This window comes from Sinocyclocheilus grahami, unplaced genomic scaffold, assembly GCF_001515645.1.
Source record: "Sinocyclocheilus grahami isolate Dianchi unplaced genomic scaffold, SAMN03320097.WGS_v1.1 scaffold1229.1, whole genome shotgun sequence".
Taxonomy (NCBI): Eukaryota; Metazoa; Chordata; class Actinopteri; order Cypriniformes; family Cyprinidae; genus Sinocyclocheilus; species Sinocyclocheilus grahami.
The window spans coordinates 19,075-37,154 of NW_015506408.1; the positions used below are offsets into that span (position 1 = coordinate 19,075).

Genomic DNA, 18,080 nt, shown 5'->3' on the forward strand with positions numbered 1-18,080 from the left:
AATAAATCCCTTTCCATAACATTCTCTTTATCCGTTCCTAGCTGGTGGAATCATCTTCCCACCCCTATTCGGAATGCTGAATCCCTGACAATTTTCAAACAACAACAGCTGAAAACTCATCTCTTTAAAGCTACTTGACTTCGTTCTAAAAAAAAAAAAAACACTTTGTCTTTCTCTTTATTTTTTCCTTCCCTTTCTAGCTTGTAATTATTTGAACAATGCCTGAAACTTGGTATTACAAGCACTTCCTGTGTCTGTTTGCCTCTTTAAGAAGAATCGCTTTTATGTATTCCCCAATTGTAAGTCGCTTTGGATAAAAGCATCTGCAAAATGACTAAATGTAAATGTATTTATATTTATTTTATTTTTATATTTGTTATTTTTATTATTTTTTATTTATTTATCTATTTTATTTTATATAATGCTTATTTAAATTCCATGTTATATATCATTGTATTAAATTAATATTTATATATTATTATCACACTATTACAACAAAACTAACTAACTTAGTAACTTCAACTAAATTGATGCATCAATTCTTAAAGAGGAGCAAATGTTGGTGTTTAAAAAGAAGCCACTATTACGATCATGAGACTGTGTATAACATACGCGCACTGTTTCCAGGGCTTTGACTTTCTTGTACAGGCCACTGTTGATGTCGTTCAGGTTGAAGAGTGGATCTCCTGCGATCTTGGCCAGCAAGTCCCTGGAAAAGTTGCTGACGTAGCTTTTACTGAAGTCCCACTTCCTGAGGATCTTTCCTGGCACAACGGCCTGCGCGTTCTCATGACAGCACTGGCAAAAGTAGCGGCCCAGATACTGACAGTACCTCAGCCTCTTGATGTAGTCTATTACACAGAGAAACCACCAGCGTAAACCCACAGAGTCAAGGAAATCAAGCTGTATTTGTACAACGCATGTGTGTTGTTGTACCTGGATCGATGCGAATGCCGCAGCCGGCGCAGCGGTAGTTCTGTTTGGCCACCACCACTTTCCTCCTGACAGATCAATGGAGAGATACATACATTACAGAATCATGTCATGAAGGGAATGAAGCTGAACACTGATGGAGATGGTCTCACTTTGGAGGAGGGTGGATGTTGAAGATGATCTGTGGTCTGGGAGGAGCCCACTCCAAATTCCCTCGCACTCGGATGCGTAACTTGTAAATGTCTGCGTGTTCTCCATCGTCAGGTGAAATGGGAAGAGAATCTGGTATTGGAAGAAGCTTTAAAACAAAATAACAGCAACAAAAAGCACGTGCTAAAATTAGCAGAAATATAGACATTTTCAGTTACAATCAAAATGTAAGGCAAGACACTATGGGCTTTTTCCTGCACTTATAAAATTAGAGATTTTGAGCTGGTTTTGAGTCCATAAGAAAACAGGAAAGATACACATTTAAGTGTTTATTTTATTACACTTGATCTATTTGCATCTGGAGATTTTAATTACAATGCGCTCTTTTAAAGATTTAAAGGAATAGTTCACCCAAAAATGAAAATTAGCCTATGATTTACTCACATTCTAAGTGTTTATGACTTTCTTCTTTCATACGAATACAATCCGAGTTATATTTAAAAATGTCCTGGCTCTTCCAAGCTTTATAATGACAGTGAATGGGTGTCGAGAATTTGAAGCCCAAAAAAGTGCATCTATTCAACATAAAAAAAGTGCTCCAGACGGCTCCAGGGGGTTAATACAGGCCTTCTGAAGCGAATTAATGCATTTGTGTAAGAAAAATATCCATATTTAAAACTTTATAAACCGTAATCTCAAGCCACCCAGAACAGCTTGCGCGTATGACAGTTAGCGTAAACTAGATATTACTGTTTATAAAATTTAAAATATGGATATTTTTTCTTACACAAAAGCACTGATTCACTTCAGAAGGCCTTTATTAACCCCCTGGCTGGAGCACTTTTTATGATGAATGGATGCACTTTTTTTGGGCTTCAAAATCTCGACACCCATTCACTGTCATTATAAAACTTGGAAGAGCCAGGATATTTTTTTTTAATATAACTCTGATTGTATTCGTCTGAAAGAAAAAAGTCATATACACCTAGGATGGCTTGAGAGTAGGGCTGTGCAAATAATCGAATGCGATATTCATGCGCATCTCGTCAGTAAAGCCGGTTCTGTGATTAGTAGTAAATATCCAGCATGTGCTTTTCAGATGGAGCAGCATTTACTACACAGAGCCATAGTTCACTGACAAGCTATGCAATATTTTGATACCAACTTTTTATTTTATTTTGACAGTATCAACTGCGCTGTCAAGTAAGCAATGCTGAAACTGATATGTTTTGTGTGTGTGTGCACCGGCGCGATTACTTCAACTGTTTCCTTATACCAGCAGAATCAACTTAAAACACTCCTATTGTCTTATAAATAATGCATCACTGTAAAAGGTGTACTTTTATTTGTGTACACTCACAATGAAAACAAAACATTGTGCTTTTGTAAAATATAGAAAACAAATAGGATGTCGCTTTCTGCCATTTGAGTTTCCTTTCTGTGAACAAATTAAGCGTGTCACAAAAATGAACAAACTCAGCTTATATAGGCTACGTTACGTGTCACACTGTTTTTTTCCCTGGTTTATCTGTTAACTAACTAAATCAAATATATTTCAAGTAATTATTCCTTATGTATATACGTACAGCAGATTTTATACATATAACAATTTAATATAATATTTCATATTTGCACGTCTAGGTGGAAAAAATAAAAATTTGTACTACTGTCTGTTAAATTAAATTAAATTAAAAGAAACCTAGCATAGTAGATTCTTTTTTTCTCATGTTGTACCGAAATCATATCGAACCGTGACATCTGTATACCGTTACACCCCTACTATACAAATATATCAACCGTTACTTTCCAATACGGTCAGTATCGCAGAAATATGCATACAGTGTATTTCAGGCCTAAGGATGTAGAGAAGTCATGGTACTTTTTGAGGGGCGTCATGCTCTGGAACCAGCCAGTCGAGCTCTGAGGCGGCGGGCAGCTGCATGCCCTCAAACTGTCTGAGGAGACCCATCGCCACTGACTCTGCGGAGTTTGACTGTAGCATTGATGGAGAGCTGAGCGAACAGACATTACAGCAGATCACAAATCAGTTCTGGATACCACTCAAAACCACTGGACTTCATGACCACAAAAAGATCAGCCAAAACAAAGACAGGTTTGTGATGTTCTTACAAGGAGTCAGACCTGAGGAAGGACCTGCTGCTGGACGCACTGCGTTTGATGTCTGCATCTGACAACAATGAGAATAAAACAGTTCAAACTTTCTCCAATGAGATCTACTGTATAAGAAGAGCTATATACCAGTGACATACCAATAAATCAGACATTATTTGGCATTTTTACATCATTGTATGCTTGGCTGAGCAACACTTAGCGTCCCTAAACTATTTGGAGAAATCTGAATAATTAAAGGGTTACTCCACCCCAAAATGAAAATTATGTCATTAATTACTAACCCTCACGTCGTTCCAAACCCATAAGACCTCCGTTCATCTCACACAAATTAAGGCTACGTTCACACAGTCAGTTTTTGGGGTTGATAACCGCATTTTCTTTACAGGTGTGAGTCTCGAAATGTCCCGTTCACACAGCAGCTTACAGTTGTGTTTGGAATACCATCTGTATGAACGTGCAACCGGAGTCAAGCCCGTATTCCTTACCAGTAATCATAGCGACAGTGACCAAAGTAAAATCAAAGATGGCGACGTCCAAAAACTGAAAGTCTTACACTTTCTGACACGACAAGAGTCCAATCAAGGCGCGAGTTCATCCGTCAAATCTTCATTAACCGACAGCACCTTTTAAATTTGGGTGGAGAGCGCAGCATTTGAATCGCTGACCCCCCTAAAGGCGGCTTGAGCCCCCCTGATGGACGTCAAAACTAGATGTAGGGGGGGTCATATAGAAACACATAATATGTATAATATGGAGATTTACTTGTAAATATTAATATGTATTTCTATAGCTCTGACTGATTTTAAAAATGTAGTTTTGACAGCCCCTGAAATGGGTCTTACTGACATTACCTGAGCGGTTGAAGAATATGCTACAGCGCTCATTCAAAGACATGCATTTATTGCTTGGACGGAGCAAGAACACCTGTCCTGAAATGCAAGTGCAGATTCAGTCGAGTGATAAAGTTTACCCTCTTCAACTTAATGCTGATGAACTGAATTTACAGAGCAAACTATTTGCTAAAATATCCCCAACATTAACAGCAACGCTAAAATACAAGTGTGTGGTAATGTTAGTCAGATGCGCATGAAAGTTGCACGTGTTACTATAACAAACACTGCGTGTTTTCTTTCAGAATCATCTTTAGAAAGGCAAAAATAGGTTACATAAAAGTTTTTACCTACAGTAAAAATGAAGATAAGGTGTGAATAATTACATTTTAGACACATTGTCAGTAATTTTGCCAACAAAAATAAGGAGAACTGTTGTGCATCTCTGATCAACACACAGAATCCACGTTTTTAAACTAATCGAATGAATCAATGATTCAGTGAGCCATTCATAAAGGCATTCACTTGCTTCGTTTCTGAATGAATGAGCCGTTTGAACGAATCGATTGAATGAATGACTGAATCATTCACTTATTTCTGTAAAGTTGCTTTGAATTTCAAGAATTTCTGTAAAGTTGCTTTGCAACGATTTGTATCGTGAAAAGCGCTATACAAATATACTTGAATTGAACTGAATTAAGACAGGGATTTGTCACCACCTACTGGTGGTTTTAGTTTTATATTTAGAGTATTGTTTCTTTTTCAAAATAATTGTATATTTCACTAGCCTATTTATTTGTATTTTTGTATGTTGAATTAAAATATTTCTTTCTAAAGCTATACTTCTATTTCTTTCTAAAGCTACTTTTTTTGTAATGTCTATGCAGTGTTTTTTTTTTAATTAACAAAATAACTATTATCTTTAATAACAACTTTATCTTTAATTAATCGGCACATGATGTGCATGTTAATTAATTAATCTTATTAATTTGAGGTTATTTTGATTAATTAGCACATTATGTAATTAATTCGATTAAAAAAAATCAATCACTTGACAGCCCTATTTAAAACATAAGAAATACACAACTGCTGACTATGGGAGGGTCAGAGAGCTCTCATAATTCATCAAAAATATCTTAATTTGTGTTCCGAAGATGACCGAAAGACTTATGGGTTTGGGACGACATGGGGGCGAGTAATTAATGACAGAATTTTCATTTTGGGGTGGAGTAACCCTTGAAATATTGTGACATATTTTGTTAATTTATGAAAATACAATACAATAAATTTCAAAATTAATTAATTATTATTAATTTAAAATTAATAATATAAATTTGGAATCTAGTTTATATACAGTGTGTGTGTGTGTGTGTATATATATATAGAGAGAGAGAGAGAGAGAGAGAGAGATCTAATTATTAATAGTTATAGTACTATAACTTAGTTAATTCTTTACTTCTTAACTTAGATGCATTTATAAATATTAGACTTAAGTTACATTTTAAAAATCACACAAATATTTAAACATATTACATATATATTTTTTATATAGAATAATTATATGTAGTATAATAATAATTTATAAACAACTTTAAACATACTTAAATGTTACATTTTATAGGCAAACATTATTAAAATATTTTTAAGTGTGTCTGGCAAAATGTCTGGTAAAACTAAGCGAAAAAGTTTAGTTTGCAAATGCCCTGTGTCCTAATATTACATAAGTTGATAAACAAAGAGATTGAGAAAGAGATTGTGATTCATGGCACTGGTTATGAATTGAAGCATTAAGATAAGAAAACTTTAAACTCCTAAGAGATTAGGACACGTGATTGAAGCCATTCTTACATAATAATATTGTATAATTTTTGAGACACACCCATCATAATGCAGGAAAGCTGTGCTAAAGGTTGCAGGTTTATTAGCACATATAACATAACATCAAACAAGAGGCTTATATGACATGCATATTGACACATGGGATGGACACATGTGAGAGAGGAACAAGCAAAGCCGAAGAAAAAGCAGGAACAGCCACCAACTACTGCTACAGAGTCTTAAACACCTGACTCCTCTGATCCCACCATCATATCTATCAAGCAGCAAAGGCTGTGAGACCATACACACGGCTTTCCCTTTCTCTTTATCTGTCTCTGGTACCTGAGAAGAGGGACGCGAGTGACAGGGACAGGCCGCTCTGAGACACCGCCAGCAGGGACTGACCATCACTGCCATCTGAGAGACAGAGACCAGAGACTGTATCCTCAATCAGACGCTTGTTTCTGGTGTCGAACAGTTTATAAATTACAACAGGAAATCTAAACGGGCAACATCTACTTTCTTAATAAATGTCCTGGTCACTATTCATCAATGCAGAAACTGCACATTAATCAAAAATGATATTTACTTTAATATTTAATAACTGGTTTCTTCTTTGATGATTAAAAAAAGTTCAGAAGCCTGTAACATTATAAAATGTATTTACTGTCTTGTAAAGAATTTAATGTGTCCTCGCATAAGTATTCATTTTTATATTTAAAAAACCTACGGGCCCCAAACTTTATAAGGGTAGTTTATATATATTACAAATGTTATAAATATATACCTCATACACTAAAATAGTGATAGATTTATTAAGTCCAAATCATTTCTGTAAAATCTGTGTTACATTTTATGTTGTAAAAATACGTAAAAACAAAAATGTAGATCTTTATTAATATGTTCCTATATTGTGCACAAATATGAACAAATATTTTATAGCAGGTACATAAATATTGAGACTATTTTAGACTTTAATATTTGCATTAAAATGTTTTATTATGTTTTATTAAAAGGTGATTGAATCAAAATACATTATTTCTAGCCAAATATTTATTTGAAATATGTCATATGACCTTTTTTTTCATTCTTTATTCATTATATCAGGACAGTTGCACCACATGACATTTTACAACCAGGACTAATCTTGGTATCATAAAAAAGCCTAATTATTTAACATTTTAAGGGACTGTCTTTATGTGTGTTTCAGCATGTTGGTTGTACCAAATTACTTTTTTGGTTGCACAATCTGACTCTTGTGTTTTATTCAAATTTAGCAAAAATATATATTTAGCCAGTATTTCTGGCTAAATATTTCAATAATTCTTTGAAATGTCACATTATAAAGGTTAAAAGTGTTCTTTTCAATACAGTAATATGACATTTCCAAGTGCAACAAGATTTTGTTTAGAAGAACCACATAAACAAAACTTTATCCGCCCAGAATTAGAGTGAACATCTCACTTCCTAAAACACCATCTACTCCCACATTTGAAAGGTTTTTGTATCTAAACGTGTGTTAATGTAAAGTGTTCATTTTGATTTCACATTGATTTGCGTATTGAAGCTAATGTATTAAGAATAACAACACCTGCAATGACTATTCTGCTCTTTCCTGCTAAAACACACAAACAAATCAAGAAAAAAAAACTTGATTCAAAGTTACAAATTAGGGATCAAAAATAAGCATAATTAGTTAGAAATTAGTCATGTGATTGGGATGTCAACACATTTCTCATCACATGGCATTATGGGTAATGAGGGCAATCGTGAGGATGATTATACGATCACAAGCAGGAATGAGGTCAGACTTCCTGTCTGGATCTCCTACCTTTGAGCTCGATATCCTCCACATCTCTATCCGAGCCGGAGTCAGAGGGGTGAAAGGAATCCTGGGAGCTCCTCCGTGAGCCGCCACTATCCACGGATGAGGCTTCTGTGGAAAAAAAGCAATAAATATTAGTGCTGTCAAATGATTAATCGCATCCAAAATAAATGTTTTTGTTTACATAATATGTGTGTGTGCTGTGTATATTTATTATGTATATATAAATACACACTCATGCATGTATATATTTCAGAAAAATATGTTATGTTTATATATTAAATATATTTATTTATAATATATTATATGAATATAAATAGACATGTAAATATTTTCAAAATATATACTGTATGTGTGTGTGTATTTATATATACATAATAAATGTACACAGAACACACACATATATTATGCAAACAAAAACTTTTATTTTGTATGTGATTAATCACACATCCCGTTTACATTTAATTTCCCTCTTGATTGCAAATGCCCCAGTCTTACGGTTATTAGTGGAGGCCGGTGGCTTCATCCGCGTGCGGTGTATCTGCAGTCTGCGCAGACGGATTTTCTGTTTGAGCTGCTGGATTTCCGAGTCGCTGTCGCCCTCTTCCTCCGCCTCCTCCACCGGCCTGCGCATGTTACACTTCATCAGCTCGATGGCCGCGATCAGAGACTCCGAGATGCTGAAGTGGGCGTTTTCCTGCAGTGATGGGATATGAATGAGTTATGAACACCATATATATGAGACGCAGAGCACAGTGAGGAGTTTGCGCTTGCCTTTTCTAGATCAGCACAGCTGCCGAAGTCCTGCTCGGAGAGGTAGCTGATCAGACTCTGACCCTCGGACGGTCTGCGGAACAATCCGTCTGGGACACTGTTGTACTGGGTGCCGTCTGTAAGCATGAAGGCACGTTTAAGATTATGATTATTTTAATATAATTCGATGAGATATGCAAGTGTCCATGATGAAGAAAACTAAATCTAGTTAGAAATGTATAAATGTGCACTTTGTATTCATGTTTGTTTTGTATGGTTTTGGAAAACTTTTACACCATTTTTAAGAAATGTTTCAGTTAAATTACTTTAAAAATGTCATGTGGTGTAACCATCGAGTGAAAAGTACGACTTTTCCTTACGCCTCAAATATATGTGAGTGTAATGAGTCTTAATGACTTCTGTTCATTTGTTTTTTGTTGTTGTTGTTTTTACACCTATCCAAAATTACTAATTAAGAAATATCAGCTTTTTGGGAGTCGCACCACATGACATATTACAACCAGAACCGATTTTGTCATCAGAAAAAAGTTATTATCCGATATTTTAAGAGACTTGTTTTTTTCTGCATATTTCAATATGTTGGTTGTACTGTGTGACTTTTTTTGGTCGAACCACATGACTTTGATTAGATGGACAGAAGTTTTTAAAAATTAATAAGCAGTGAAGGAGCGGTGATAAAATATTTTTATAAAGAATTACAACTTTTTTTTCATTATTCATTGTGATATCAGGACAGTTGTACCACATGACATTTTATAACCTGAACTAATCTTGCCATCATATAAAGGTCAAATTATTTGATACTTTAAGAAACCGTTTTTTCCTGCATATTTCAGCATGTTGTACCACATGAATTTTGTTGCCCCACATGACTTTGATTAATTGGACAAACATTTTTAAATAAGCAGTAAAACAAAAAAAAGATTTTTTTTTTAAGTTTTTTTAATGAAAATGAAACTTTTTTTTTTTAATTTCATGTCAAACTACTTAATTCATTTTTTTTTTAATTTCATTCATTCTTCATATATCAGTATCAGTACAATATCTACAATATCAGTACAGTTGTACCACATGACATTTTACATCATTAACTAATCTTGCCGTCATTAAAATGGTCAAATGTTTCAGCATGTTGTTTGTACCACATGACTTTGATGGCCAAAATGTTTTCAAATATTAACAAGCACTAAAGCAGTTGTGTTAAATGTATTTTATTTAAAGAAAATATTAAATAAATAAAACAAAAGTGCTAATACATTTTTGACTGTTTTACTATATTCCTTCATCACAACATCAGAACATTTGTACCACCCTAAAATTTTTACTTTATGCTCACAAAAAATATCAAACTAATTTTTCAATAAAAACATGCTCTTCAGAGAAGTAGTGTATTTAGGTAACTGTAAGCATGAATTACATTTTTTATGTATTTTTCAATAAACAAATAGATAGAAAGCATCACTCACTAGATTCCATATAAAGGGAACTGTTGGTGCTGCTGTCGCTGCTCTGGGGTGAGAAAGGACCACAGCTCTTTGAAATTGGTGTAGCTGCAACAGACTCTGGGAAATACAGAAAAATAACATGCTCTTCAGAGAAGTAGTGTATTTAGGTAACTGTAAGCATGAATTACATTTTTTATGTATTTTTCAATAAACGAATAGATAGAAAGCATCACTCACTAGATTCCATATAAAGGGAACTGTTGGTGCTGCTGTCGCTGCTCTGGGGTGAGAAAGGACCACAGCTCTTTGAAATTGGTGTAGCTGCAACAGACTCTGGGAAATACAGAAAAATATGATACGAATTATGCACAAATACATGACATTAGGATAAGGAAGATAACAAATGCGTCTTCCTGGTGCAGGATCTGATCCATGATAAACACCGGTTAAAATTGAGATCTACACAAAGGAAACTCTACATGTAGATCTATCTACACAACATGTAGTGTTTGAATGTTTATAACTGATAACACAATGGCCAAAAAACAGAGAAGACTAGGAAAGGAAAATGAAATATTAAAAACTTTCCAGGCACAACTGTGTCAAATTTCACTAAATAGAAATAAGAACAAATGGAATGGCACAGGATAGGAATGTTGTGCAACAGCTTGACAAACGATGCCAAAAGCTGAAGAAAAAAGAGAAACAAAATAAAAAGCGGCAACAGCGAATCATGCATGGGTAACAGAAACGGAGGGGTGGGCGAGATGCAGCACCACGGCACTGCAAACCTGCGACGGGGTCCTCGATAATAATGGTGATTTTCCTGTGATTCCCTCCTTTCCATACAGAGAAGAAAAAGAGAAAGAATAGTTGAAGCAGAGAAAATATCACCCTGATCCACAGCAAGACCAAAGAGCACAAGAGGTACAACAGCTAGAAGCAAGGTGTGGAGATCTGTTTTAAAATTTTTAATTGCAGATGTGTATGGGAATGCCATATTTTTTTATTAAAATCAAGCGTGTTAACATTATAGATCATTTAAAGTGAGCGAACACTGCCAATTGGACTTTCATAATCTGATGTATTTTTAGGTGAAACATGACAGAAAAATTAAAAAAGTAGAGCAGGACTTGATTTTATCAATTATAAACTAAATGATTCATGAACAAATGTGGAACAAAGGTTATATTTTTGTAAAACTGATAAAGATTTTTGTACATTTTTACATTTTAATTTAATATTGCCATTTGTTTTAAATATTAAGAAAGTAAATAGGATCTATTTTAAGCTATATATAATTTGACAGCTTGAACACTCAAAATTAATCTTGTGGAAACTTTGCGTTACCATGATAAAGGCCCTTTAAACCTTTCAGCAGGCTCCTCCCCCTAGTGGGCAGTGTCAAGTGTCATATTACAAAATGTACCTACATTTTATAATCAAAACTTTTTCTAATCTTAACAAAAAATATTTTAGTGTTTATGTTGTGAAAGAATTGCATACATTTCTGACAGGAAAATGCATCAAAAATAAGAAAAATTGGAGTTTATGGTCAACTTTTTGCTATAGCACCTAAACAAAATGTCATAGGAACCTACATTTTTTTAATGTCAACTTCAAATTTGGAACATATCTTAGACATGTGACTTTGATTTTACAGCATTTTTAGATTCCAAAATATTTTCTTTAATATTTCTTTTACATAAAATATAAAAATTTTAATACGTTTTCACTTTAAATGCTCAAGCTCTTTTAAGTCGGGTGGATTATGATTGACGTTTTTATTGTTCAATAGCAAAAAAATGACAAATGAAAAAGCCTTCAAAACGTCCAACCGAGGTGCTTATAATATGACAAAACTAATTGAATTTGTATTGTGTAAATTTGAATTATTGACAAGTGTCATTTAACAAAACTGAAAATTATGTGGCATTTAACATAGTTCTGAAATAGATTTTTTTGAACTTGAATATTAAACATTTGAAATTTAAAACAACTGAATATTTTTATGGCAGAGTTTTACAGACATGCATTTTCAAACAGCGAAGACTACAAATATCCAGTTTTTAAAAATACAGTTTCAAGTTTTCAAGATAAAGAGGAAATTCAAAATTCTAAAATTCATTGCAGAAATTCAGATCGTACAGAAAGTAGGTGAGAGGTAATACACAGGGAAAAGAAGATGATCTCCGAAAAGTCAAACAAAGCATTTTGGCCAATTAGGAGTTTTCTGGCGTGAGCGTGCGGTTTAAGATCTACCTGTTCATGAATCGCCCAGAGGTAGCCTAAGTGATTCTTAAACATTTATGGTTTATATACTTATATGTTAGGTTAGCATTCTCAGCATGTGAAACCTTTGTCTAAGCCAGTGGTTCTCAACCTTTTTTACTCCAAGGCCCCACTCCTCTCCAAATCAATACATACTTTGCAAAAATGTCACTGCAGATATTCTTTACAACTTAAAAGTACGTAAACCTACGCACCATCTTTCTGCTTCTGCAAGATGCCCGTGTCGGACAGAGACCGGATGTGGCCCCTCGAGTGCCGCCCTGTGGTTCTCTGAGCCTCTGAGAAGGAGCAGCGGCGTGGAGGGGGCGGAGCCGAAGGAGTGTGGGCATCGCCCTGAGTCCCCATGTGTTCACTGCTCTGAGTGGAGCTGGACGAGTTGCGCCGTTTGTGCTTCCCCAGATTACCGATAGCCAGGTACTCCGGGCCGTCATCCACATCCGCTTCCACACAATTCCGGATCTCGGGCAGAGCGGGTGAGGTGGGCTCAGTGAAGGAGATCTGGGGGATTCCTGTGTCCTGGTTTCCTCTACCACAAACCCATGGAGCTCCCTGAGTACTGCTGGATGGATTGACATCTTGAAGACAAACAAAGAGATGCACTGTGATACTAAGGAACGGTCACATTTCTTCACTGCAAGCATTGCTAACTGCCCACCTTCCATCCCTAGTTTTCTCGCCAAATAACATACTGTTTTCTGGGACATTTTGTGTGTAAACAAGGCAAGCATTTAGTGTGGTAATGGAGCCACAGAGCGGCCTGTTGTTCTCTGAAACCTGCTGACCTGAGCTGCTCTTGGAGAGTGGTGTGTTGGGAAGCTCTGTAAGGCAGCTCTGGGACGTGGTGAGCCGACGAGACTCTGAACTGTCCGCAAGCCTCCAACTTCCCGTGGCCCCGGGAAACAAACATAAACTCTGACTCTTCAGCAAACCAAACGGGGACTCTTTCACATGCGAAAGCTTTAAAGACAAAAGAGATGGAAGAAATTTACATATCTGCATGTAGAAATGCATGGTTACAGTGAAGGCTAACAATGAAGTAAGATGGTGTAGTTATAATACCTACCAAAAGAGGCTAAAAGGGCTATGCTAACCAACCAAATCATGACCTTTTGAAAAACTGGATGTTATTTAACTAGCTAGCTATAAACATGTTGACATTTTAAGTAACTTGTATTGAAAATGGTGTAGTTATGTTATCTACCAGCAGGGGCTAAATAAGCCAGGGTTCCTCAATAGGCAGCCCGTGAGAGAAAAATGTTTGCTCATTTCAAATAATGCGTCATGAAAATTGAAACGCAGCATCAGAAAGCGACAAAATACAATAGAACCCATTATAATCAGTGATGCTGTCTTGGATGCGGCGCGACACGATAAATTCCTGACAGTAAACTGCTGACTCGTTCTATTTATAATGTACTGACACAAAGTTCAAATGATTTGCACTGAACAGTTTTGAGTGAGTGACTGATATCTTTGTTATGGAATACACGTGTTAGTTCGCAGCGAGTTCACAGTTTTAACGTACAAGTTTGCTTTAATTTCTTTTCAAGATCGGAGTTAAAATATCTATTGTTGCTTTTACTATGGCTATAAAGATCACGCAAAATAAATGTTCAAACTCACATTAGACACTTTTAACATTGAATAAAGCACATAACCATTACCTGATATTATCACTTTTATATTTTGTATGTTGTTCCTGCTGCGATGCCGCAGAAAATAAAAAACATTTCTAAAATAGAATCCCGTGTCACTGTCGCGGGTGGTTAGGACAAAAACTACATGGAAAAGATACTTTTTATCGTGTCACGTTTGGTTGGGACACACAGTGTTACAGTTTGATCCCCCCCCAAAGAATCTAAGCATAAAAATATTAATATATGCTGACAGATCTAATAATTGAATCTGCAGTTAGGGAAAGTGAAGAGAAGGGATCCAGTCTGGAGATGAGCAGGAACAGTTGATTTGCATGGCAGACATGGAGATCCAGATTTTTTGTTTGTTCAGTTGTTTTTAATATCCAACAGGCAAAGTTCTTCTGTATCTAAATTAGGGATGTAATGATTACCGGTTTGACGATAAATCGTGATAAAATACCCCACGGTTAGTATTACCATTTCATATTTTAATTAGCACTATAACCGTATTCGATTACCGCGATTTGAACAACTGAGGATAAATAAATACTGTCCAGCACAGGGCTCCAGAGTGCGACCAAATGGCCGCATTTTGCGCAAATTTTTTCTGCCCGTGCGACTAAATTTTGTGTGCGGTCGCACTGGCACGACATTGTTTAACTCATAAGCGCTGCATTTCTGTTGCATGTGTGAAACATCAAACGGCAAACAAAACTGAAAGGATAACGAAACCACGTGACTCGTTTCAGCTGCGCAGCGCTTCGAGTGCAGAGCCTGGTTTATACTCGGCGCATCAGGAGCGCGAAGCTGCATGCAGCAAAAATGATGCAAATATTGAGGAAAGGATGGATGGTTTTCATGCTAAAGTAAAGTAAAAGACTGCTTCTTAAACCAAAGGTGAACATGTTGGTATTCTTGTGATGAATCCATCTTTTGATTTAGTATTAAAAAGTGAAAGGTGTGTAGATCAAAAAACGGACCGAATTAGCATGCCCTGCTGTAAATCTTGACCGGTTGATGAAAAACAAGCGTATGTGGATTCTACACACTTAAACAATAAGGTGTCTAGTATTATTTATGGAGCAGATAAATACATATAAACATTTATTAAGCAATTATCATTTTGACTTGATCCTTTTCTTTATTTAAAAGCTGAAATGTGAGGTTTACCATTCATGAAACTTTTTCAAAGCTTTATTTGAACATTTGCATTAGATATATGAACATGCAATTAGATAAACTGTTGTCAGTCATGTTGTCATTTAAAATCCGGACATCATTGGCAATGTTATTGTTTTAGTTATGCAAACAAAGACTCATTTTATTTGTTGTTTGTTGATTTGAAATGTAAAACTTGGTGAAATGATATCCCTACTGGGGGAAAAAAAATCTGAATATTTATCTTGTGACCATCTTGTGACTATTTTAACAAAAGCAACAATAATATAATAATTGTAATAATAATATTATATATATATATATATATATATATATATTCGTTAGCTAGCTAGCTAGACACATGTTGACAGTTAACTTAAATTGAAAATAGTATAGTTACCACCAGGGGCTAAATAAGCTATGCTAACCAGCCAAACTATGACCTTCTGAAAACTGGATGTAGTTACCTAGCTGGCTAGACACGTTGACAGTTTAACTTAAATTGAAGTGAGATGGTATAGTGTAGTTATAGTATCTACCAGCACAGGTTAAAAGGGCTATGCTAACCAGCTAAAACCATGACCCCTTGAAAAACTGGAAGTTATTTAGCTAATTAGTTAACTAGCTAGCTATAAACTATGTTAACAATGGTATCTACCAGCAGAGGCTAAATGGGCTACGCTAACCAGTCTAATCATGAGCCCTTGGAAAGCTGGATGTTATTTAGTTAGCTATAAGCATTTTGATAGTTTAACCAAGTTAAATTGAAGTATGCTGATGTAGTATCGGTATCTACCAGCAAAAGCTAAAAGGACTATGCTAACCAGCCAAACCATGACCCCTTAAAAAACTGGATGTTACTCAGCTAGCTAGCTTTAAACATGTCAACAATTGAACTAACCGACATTTACATAATCATTTCAAATAATTCATAATCATAAAATGCAATTGAACATGTTTTTATTCCTAAGTCTAAGGGGATTTCTTTTTCAAAACTACTTATTTCTTTATCGCATATATTGATCTTGCGTCAATGGTCTCATCTGATAGGAAAGATGTTTATTGGATAGATCAATGAAAGCTCTGTGAAAAGAGGAATTTGTGCCAGACATTCAGTGAGATAACAACCAAGTGTGTGAGATCATGGACAAACACAAACACTGACTGTCATTATCCTATAAATACACATTTCACAGGACAGGTTTATGAAGGGAACTGTTTTCTGGTATAAAGACTTCAGAGGACCTCCCATTATTAAACCCTTCTCAGCTTATTACAAAAGCTTTCTATGGACTTCGGCCTCCATAAACCCAAACAAATTAATTCCTACCAGTGAAGGATATTCAAAACCTCTTTTAGATTGCCAAAGCAGTTTTATTTTACACTGCAGGGCCACTGCTGCACATGTCAGGTGCGTCAATGCTTGGAGTGTTTGGACAAAAAAGTATTTTAAATGATATATAACATAATATCACAGAAGTTAAAGACGATCACATTAAACATTGTTCTTTACGTACGTTGTTTGGTTAGGCTTCGGTTAGCAAGCTAACAGCTTAGCATAGCACTAACGGGTTGCATGCCCTTTTAAGGCAAGCCGATCGAGGGGTTTGTGATATTTATCGTCTGCGATAATAATGTAACTGTTGTTTTAACGATATGCGAGCTGACATCGTCACGTATGTCAAGCAACTCGCAAAAACTAACAAAAACACATCTTGACAGTCCAAAAGCATTCACTGCGTGATGAAGCCTAGTGGAATGCAGTTAGAACGCTCTTATAATTCAAGTAAAGTAATGAAAGAAAAATCTATCCCCATTTGTTTGGTTGTTGTTTTTTTGTAAATTTGTAAGATATAGTGATAGAGTTAAGTAATATCATACAAGCATCAGTGCTATTTTCCTAAATATTAGCGCATTAGTGTGATCACAAATGTCATATTAACTTTATGCAACTGTTCAACAAACAACAAGTTAACCTTTAAGACAGAAAATTAGCTGGGGGTTTTTTTCAGTTGGCCAATGAAAATAGTTCCAAACAAAGCCGGAGAAGAACATTTGTGCATCTCAGCACAACAATGCTGTGTTTCATTCCTGAATAAATATGTTTTTGAACAAATCACATGAGTCAATGATCTATTCATAAATCACTTACTTCGTTTCTAAATGAATCAGCCGTTTTGAAATAGTCATTTGAATGAATCAATCAATGAATCACTCATTAAGGCAGGGACTTGCAGCACCTACTGGCAGTTTAAGTGTCATATTTATTTATCCATGACAGGCCTAAACCAGCCAAGGTACAAGCACAAAAACACACTCAGCAATATTGGGATATAATGGGAATAAATATTGGGATATAATTTTTCGTCAATTTCGCACACCCCTCAGCCGATCCACTCGGCGGCCATCCGTGCTTTTCAATGGGAAGTTTAAATAATATTTCAAAACAAAATTTGACAGTAATGGTATTAAAATTGTGCTTCCACAGCTAAAATCCAGAGTTATTTTAGTATTATTTATATACTTTTTATAGTTCTGATTAAGATTTGAAATTAGCGTTTATTTTTTTATATGCTTATTTTTTATTATTAATATTAAAATAGCTTTTGTTATTTTTTTTTAACTTCTACTTCAGTTTCAGTTTTATTTCAGTTAGTAATTTTAGTACTTAAGTCTTATAACTTTATCATAACTTTAGTAATTAAGTTAGTTGCCAAGGCAACATTTCAAACTTTCCTTCAGTTTTTCATCTAATACTTACATTTTACTTTAGCTTTATTTCAATTAACAGAAAGTGCTTTTAATAGCTTTTTTCGTAATATCCATTTCATGCTTTTCTCATTTAAGATAATAATTACTTTAAATTATCTTTTGAGGGGCGATTTCTCAGCCAAAATTGATGAGCAACTAAACTGCGATTAGGGATGGGTATCGTTAAGGTTTTAACGGTATTACTACTCTTACCGATGCTGCTTATCGATTCGGTACGGTACTTTAACGGTACTTTTTGTTTTATATATATATATATATATATATATATATATATATATATGACAAATTAAGAGCTGAATTAACATTGCTTTAT

General features: G+C 35.1%; 1 protein-coding gene across 2 annotated transcripts in view; it reads right to left on the minus strand.

The window, feature by feature from the left end:
* The window catches only part of LOC107568258 (run domain Beclin-1-interacting and cysteine-rich domain-containing protein-like), a 38,236-nt gene that overhangs the window by 9,896 nt on the left and 10,260 nt on the right, over positions 1-18,080 (minus strand). Inside the window, exons 6-17 of one of the 2 annotated variants that reach the window (XM_016254189.1) lie at positions 12,983-13,157; positions 12,395-12,775; positions 10,146-10,241; positions 8,464-8,579; positions 8,188-8,386; positions 7,696-7,800; positions 6,207-6,281; positions 3,214-3,271; positions 2,963-3,095; positions 1,086-1,231; positions 937-1,001; positions 613-851 (exon numbers count right to left, since the gene is read on the minus strand). In XM_016254189.1, the coding sequence (XP_016109675.1) occupies positions 613-851; positions 937-1,001; positions 1,086-1,231; positions 2,963-3,095; positions 3,214-3,271; positions 6,207-6,281; positions 7,696-7,800; positions 8,188-8,386; positions 8,464-8,579; positions 10,146-10,241; positions 12,395-12,775; positions 12,983-13,157 (1,788 nt within the window). The remainder of the gene's footprint in view (positions 1-612; positions 852-936; positions 1,002-1,085; positions 1,232-2,962; positions 3,096-3,213; positions 3,272-6,206; positions 6,282-7,695; positions 7,801-8,187; positions 8,387-8,463; positions 8,580-10,145; positions 10,242-12,394; positions 12,776-12,982; positions 13,158-18,080) is intronic. The other variant, XM_016254190.1, reaches the window with a different exon arrangement.